Source organism: Heterocephalus glaber, unplaced genomic scaffold (genome assembly GCF_053883595.1).
Source record: "Heterocephalus glaber isolate CG9 unplaced genomic scaffold, H.glaber_assembly_v1.0 deba00001104, whole genome shotgun sequence".
NCBI classification, from domain to species: domain Eukaryota; kingdom Metazoa; phylum Chordata; class Mammalia; order Rodentia; family Bathyergidae; genus Heterocephalus; species Heterocephalus glaber.
This window is the reverse complement of record NW_028258193.1, coordinates 4,937,450-4,944,516: the sequence shown is the minus strand read 5'-3', so window position 1 is coordinate 4,944,516 and position 7,067 is coordinate 4,937,450. Positions and strand designations below refer to the sequence as shown.

At 42.8% G+C, this 7,067-nt stretch overlaps 1 protein-coding gene across 1 annotated transcript; it reads left to right on the top strand.

Annotated features, from left to right (window-relative positions):
- The first annotated feature begins 303 nt into the window (after nt 1-303).
- LOC147828411 (defensin alpha 5-like) lies at nt 304-2,617 on the top strand. The gene is made up of 3 exons (XM_087210099.1): nt 304-452; nt 1,468-1,651; nt 2,276-2,617. Exons 2-3 carry the CDS (start codon nt 1,480-1,482, stop codon nt 2,383-2,385), a joined length of 282 nt encoding a protein of 93 aa, XP_087066225.1. The 5' UTR covers nt 304-452; nt 1,468-1,479; the 3' UTR covers nt 2,386-2,617.
- The last annotated feature ends 4,450 nt before the right edge of the window (nt 2,618-7,067 follow it).

The window sequence follows — 7,067 nt, the reverse complement described above, 5'->3', positions numbered from 1 at the left end:
GCATCCCCACTGCTGTGTCTGTCCCAGTCACATTAACCAGGGGTGAAGTATGACTTCTAGCTGGAGTGTCCTGCTGGTTTTTAATACTTCCCTGCTCCGGGTCACTCGGCCTCGGCCAATGGCCTGGACACCACATGTCCACTGTGTTTGGAGTAATGAAGAGATAAGGGCAAGGGCTGCTGAGGTCAGAAACGGCTCCCTGAGACGGTTATGCAGCCCTGAGGGACCCAGCTCCACACCAAATTGCTCAACTGCCCTTGCACCACTGTTGGTTGAAGTATGCAAAGGAGAGAAGCCTTGAAAAAAGAATCCCAAATAAGCGCACCTTTTCAAGCATCCTATAAATATGAGAAGTCTGTCCTGCCACTGAGCAGTCACAGTCACCTCTTGAGAGCTGGGCCGGGGGACTGCTCTCTCACCACCTCTGGCTGCGCTGCCTGGCTCAGGGATCTGTAAGTAATGAAATGGTCTTGTGCCTTCTTGCTGTGCCTGTCTTTGGAGCTGAGAAGCCATCTGAGCCATACAGGGACTCTGCTCCTAGGACCCCATCAGGGTGGGTCCCCTGCAGAGCTCGTCCATGTGGGACTTCTGTGACCACTGAGGACAGTTGCTGCTTGTTAAGCTCATAAACAGAAAGGTTTTCTTCAGAGCACGGGTGACCTACACATCCTGCCCAGGAGAATCAGCAATAGGTTTGTAAATATTCCTTTAATGTAAGAAGTGTCTCTTCAGGTTCTTGGCACACTTTTTAATCTGGTTATTTGTTTTGCTGCTGAGTTGTGTTAGCTGCTTGCATACTCTGGGTATTAGCCCCTTGTCAAATGGACCCTTGGCAAATATTCTATGATTTCCTGGTGTGAGCTTTCATTCAGCCGATTGTGTTCTCTGCTAGGCAGCTTTCCTAGTGGAAAGTGACCCCATTTGTATGCTTTTGCTTTGGTGGCCTGGGCCTTCGGCATCCTTTGTAGGAAATGACGGCCAAGATCCGTGTCCAGAACTTTCTATGTGTGACTCTTATACCTCTATGGTTGCAGGTCTCAAAGAGACAACTATCTACTTCACCAGTGTCATGCTTTGATACAGAGTCTGGATCCTACCATGTACAAGGGCCCATATTCCGAAATTTAAACCCAAATATTATCCTAGAGCAATGAATGAAAGCACTATTATTTTTATAACTAAAAGTAAATATTCAACCAAAATAAGTAACAACAAAAAAGGATAGCATTGTCCATCATCATTACGCGCTTGAACTAAGAGAGACATTGAATACACAGGCACAGCCTTGTGGAAGCCAGGAGAACATGGGACATCCAGGGGACACTAGAGCAATGGCAGCTCTGCCCCAGACCATCAAATACACCTTTCCTCACTGCCCCTTTGCCTCTCAGCCTTCTCCTAACAAACCCATAAATACAGCCTCATTCCTCCCTCCCACACACCGGGATCCTGCTCTCCACCCTCCAGTGACTCCCAGCCATGAGGACCCTCGCCCTCCTCGCTGCCATTCTCCTGCTGGCCCTGCAGGCCCAGGCTGAGCGTCTCCCAGGAAGAGCTGACCAGGCTGAGCCCGAGGTGCAAGCGGAGGAAGAGGAGCAGGTCACAGTCATCTCCTTTCCAGGGGAGGAAAGCTCCGCTCTTCAAGATGCAGGTGAGAGAAGTCAACAGGACAGATGCTTGGGGTTGAGAGAGGATGGGAGACAGGTTCTGGAATTGGGTTTAGATTTAGCTGACTTTATTTAACCTGTGCCTGGGTTTCATCTCTGAACATTAAGAGCTAAGTGAATCCATGATGTGTTCTCTGAAATAGACTTGATTCCAAACATGAAGGCAAAGATCACCAGCGTCAGTGTGTGGAGAGACCTACTGCCTAGTTCTAGCCGAATCTCACGCAAAGGCTCAGTAATTAGAAGAATATCCTATTCTCTGACCTGAAATAATTATCTTATTCTGTAACATCTTATTCTCTATTGTAAGCTCTAATAATAAGAGCTTCAGAAATTGGAGATCTGTGGAAGGGTCTGTCCACATAACGCGTGATGGGGCAGGGGAAGCAGAAGTAAGGACACATGACAGTGGGTCTCTCACTGGTGTGTGGCCTCCAGGTGGAAGATGCATTCGTAGGCTTTGACTGTGGCTCTTCATTGTGCTGTCTGCACCGTAGTAAGACAGAGAAGCCAATGTCCACCCAGAAGGCACCTGCTCCACAACTTGATTGACTGTCATTGCTGGATGTCCCTGTTCTGGACTCCTGATGCTCCCTCTGTGTCCACAGGTGTATGGAGAAGTGAGATCTGCCGCTGCAGATTCTTCTGCGGGAGAGGGGAACGGCGTCGCGGATTCTGCCGAGTAGGCCTTCTTTTCTACAGTCGCTGCTGCCGCTGAGGATCCAAAGCTGTAAAAAAAAGATTCTAAAAATTTCACTGAGGGCCAGGGATGTAGCTCAGCAGTGCACTGCTTGCCTAGCAAGCGCAAGGCCCTGAGTTTGATTCCCAGTACCAAAAAAATAAAAATAAAAATAAAAATTGCATTGAAAACTAAAAGGTAGTAGCTGTTGACCCTGAGCCATGTCCTTAATTTTCTTTCTCTATCTCAAATAAATTCCTTGTTGCAAGCCTCCTTTTACTGTGCTTCTGCCATGATTCCTTGGTAGCTTTGTCAGGACTCTGAGTTGCAATGGTTAGAATGTTAAATGGCCTCCTTGAAAACAAAATCGGGGTCAAATACCAGGAATTACAGTGATGAACACAGGCTCTGTCCACATAGTGATATGAAACCTCACAAGAGGATGCACTTTCTGGTACCTATTGCTCTTCTCTGGGAAATCTGCCTTCACTAGAAGTGACTCTCAAGGACATTTCCCATGTCATAGACAAAGCAATTATTGTCAGGCTCAAGTTTACAAAGTCAAGACGCCTCCACCCCTGAGAACAATGACCAGTGTTTTCCAAAAGAACTGGAGGTTCTTGAACTGGCCCAGCTGCTGCATGTGCCTTTTTGGCAAGGGGTGGTATCAGCTTCACTAAGACAACTTGAAGTAACATTAGCAAAGGTTCTTGGGAAAAACGTGATGGGCAAGATGAAAAGCAAGGAGCCACAGACTGAGGTGTATTCATTATTATTATCTTCCACCCACAGGTAGTGAAGCAGGGTTTTGTACATACAAAGGTGATTTTCAAAAATAAGAAGTATACAAGGAAAATTCTTCCACCACACTTTGGACATTGCTCCAAAAGTGCTCCTTGGAGTTGCCTTCAGGTGCTGAACACCCGAGACTGCCTGGAAAATAATGTGCCTGTCCCTGGGCAAAATGGTCTCAGCAACCTAGAGACACTAAGATGTTGCCGGGGGCTGGGTGTTAAAACACGCAGAACCTCAGACTGATCAACAACGGCAGCCAGGAAAATCGGGGCTGAGGAAAGAATGGCAACAACAGAAGCAGAACATCTTAGGTCAGCAGGGACCGAGCTGGGACAGCAACAGCTACCCCTGCTGTATATACCGTGCTATCAACCCCAACACACACATGCTCAGCCACACACACACACACACACACTTGAAATTATACTATAGATTTACAGTGATTAAAACAGGATTTAAAACAGGATCATACTGGCACAAAAACAGGCCTGTGGATTAATGGAACAGAATAAAGAGTGCAGAAACAACCTGACACACAGCAACCCGACCTTTGACAAAGGGGCCAAAAATGTACACTTGAGGAAAGAGAGCCTTTTTAGCAAATAGTGTCTCACCATGTACTAAACTACACTCAAAATAAACCAAAGATCTAAAAGTTAAAACAGAAACAATCAGCTGGAAAATAAATAGGTGAAACTCTCAAAGACATAAGCACAGGCAAGGACTTCTTGAACAGAATCTCAATGGCACAAGATAACACCAAGAACCAGCAAATGTAACCATATCAAATGAAAAGCTGCACAGTGAAAGACGCAACCAGCAGAGTGAAGAGACAGCCTACAGACTAGGAAAACAATTTTGCCAGCTATTCCTTTGACAGAGCAGTGATACCTAGAATATATACAGAACTCAAAAAAATTCACCTTCCCCAAGTAAAAGACTCATTCAAAAAATAGGCAACCAAAAATGAGTAGACATTTCTAAGGAAAAGAAGTACAAATGGTCAACAAATACATAAAATAATATTCAACGTCACTGGCCTTTAGAGATATGCAAATTAGAATTACACTGAGATACCATCTTACCCCAGAAAGAATGGCTTTCACCAAATCAAAACATCTAATAATAACAAATGCTGGCAAGGAAGTGTGTATGAGGGGCACTCTTCCATATTTTGTTCAGAATGGAAATTAGTATAACCACTATGGAAATCAGTGTGGAGATCCCTCATAAAACGGACATTGGAATTCCATTTAATCCAGCATTCCTTCTAGGTATCTTCCCAGAAGAGTTAATATCATCGTAATCTAGGATTCCATGAATGCCCATGTTTATAGCAGCGCAATTTATAATAGCTACATTCTGGAAACAGCATGTATACCCCTCCGCAGATGAATGGACAAGGAAAGTGTTGTATGTATGCATAATGGAGGACCACTCTGCCATAAATAAGATGAAATTCAGGCATTTATGAATACATGGATGCAATTTGAAAATACAATGTTAAGTAAGATAAGTCAGACACACAAGCTTAAACATCATATGGTTTCTTTTATATGAGAATATGATAGCTAAAGAGCAAGTAGGGAGAACTTCAAATAACTCCCCAAGTTACCTCTTCCATTGTTCCAAAAACATCTTAATGTGTATGCCAATTTGTTTCATCTATGCTACTAATTCCTCTTAGTTCATTGAGAAGAAAGTTTCGGGCTATTTTCTGTTTCTTCCTCTTTGTAGGGATCTTTCCTTTATGCCTTGCACTTTGAGTAACTACTTTGAAGATGATGGTACACAGCATATTCACTGCTGTTATTTGGTTATTATGTTATTAGGAAATTCTGTCTTACATTTTCATAATATAAAAAGGAAGAAAGGAGCGTCACGCGTGCTCTCTGGGAGCCACGGTGCTTGCAGCAGTCAGAGAGAGTAGCAATTGCGAGAGTGCACATAGTGCATGGAGGTCTGCCTTGCTACCGACCACAGGCGACCTGGGAGTGCTGGTGAGGGGGTGGCTGCCTTGACCAGGGTCCTGCTTTACAGTTACGCCGGTCAGGGTGGACTGTTGGACTGTTGGCGGGGGAGCCTCCCGGGGGAGCATGCTCAGAAGCACCCTTCTGAGGGAGTCTGGGCTGTCACGGAGGCTTGAGCTTGGGAACCGTATCCGGCCCTGGCCTCTGCCTCTCTGCCTCTGCTCCTCTGCTCTGTTTCCTGTGCTCCATGAACTGAGCAGCTTTGCTCCGCCCACCCTTCCACCATGCTGCTTCTGCCTCGCTCGCCTCCACTGCCCATGGGCTGAAGCCATGAGCCAAAGCCATTTCCTGTTAGGTTCTGCTGGTCAGGCATTGTGGCTCAGCAATAGGAAAGCTGCCTAACACAGGGGTTTTCTGGAGATTCCTTTCTTTCTCACTATCTGAAATTATCTCTGAATTTTCTTCCTGAAAATACAATTTCCATTATTTATGGCCAGAAGCCACTTTCATACAAATATTTTGATAATTCTTACTTTATAAAATATATACAAAGATACCGCTAATAAATATAACAAATTAAGTAGTTAATGTGGATGTTAGGGTTTTGTACACATCAAATGGATACTATGTATTATTGTGGAAATACTATGGTGTATACTGAATCCATTCCATATTGTTTCATATTATACATGCATACATGTCCATAAAACTCTTTGCATCAGTATGTATAATCCATAGATTGTTCCATCTATATCAGGTATTTATTATTTATCACCATTATAAATACCAATACATATTAGTTGCACAATTTAAAATCTTCATTGTGACATTCCCATACTCGTCTACATCATGTGTTCTTCATGTCTACTTTCCCTTCTACCCCCTTTTCTTCCTCAGGTCTTCCCCATCCCTTTGTTCCCCTTGCAACACTCCAAGTCCTTCTTTCAGGTTTTCAGATTGGTTGAATGACTTCAGTTTTCACACATGAAATAATTCAGTGATACTTACCTTACCGCCATTCTATGTCTGGCTTAGTATACCCTAACATTCACCAGTTGTATCCATCTTCCTGTGAAAGATTTTGTTCTCTGCGTGGCCAAATAATATTCCATTGGTCAATATTCTGCATTCTCTTTACCCATTCGTCTACTTGGGGCACTTAGGCTGATTCCATATCTTAGCTATTATGAGTAGTGCAACAATAAATATCAGCACACAGGCTGTCCAAGCTCACATCATTCCTTTAGATATGTACTCAGGACTGGGATACTCAGAAAGTGTGATATTTTTACTGTTCATTTCTGAAGAGCCTCAATGCTGTTTTCTACAATGGCTACACTAATTTATATTCCCATTAACTATTTGTAAGATTCTTTTTTCTCCACATTCTCACCAGTCTTTATTGTTTTTGGTGATTTCTGCTGCTATTTTTTTTATTTCTTTATTTTGTTTAATAATAGTATTTCTGGCTAGAATTTGATGGAATTTCCATGCAGTTTGAATTGCAAGTTCCCTCTGGCTAAATACATTGAGCATTTTTCGTACAATTACTGGCCATTTGTACTTCTTTTGAAAAATGTCTGTTCAAATCATTTGTGCATTTGAGTTGTATTACAAGTTCTTTTGAGGGTGAAATCTTTCAGTTCTTTTTGTATTCTGGCACTTAATACTCTGACACATGAACTGTTTGACAGATGAACTATTGTAAAGATTGTTTCTTATTCTATAGGCTTTCTCTTCATTTTGCTGGCTCTTTCCTTTGCTGCACAAAACTTTTTAATGTCTTACAATTACATTTATTAACTTTTTTTGAACTAATGAAACCTTATTTATGGAATCATTATCTGTGATAATATTTGAAGTATATGTTTACTGGACAATTGTACGTCTTTTCAGAAGTGTCTATTCACATCATTTGCCCATTTTTATTGGATCTCTTATGTTGCTGAGATTTTT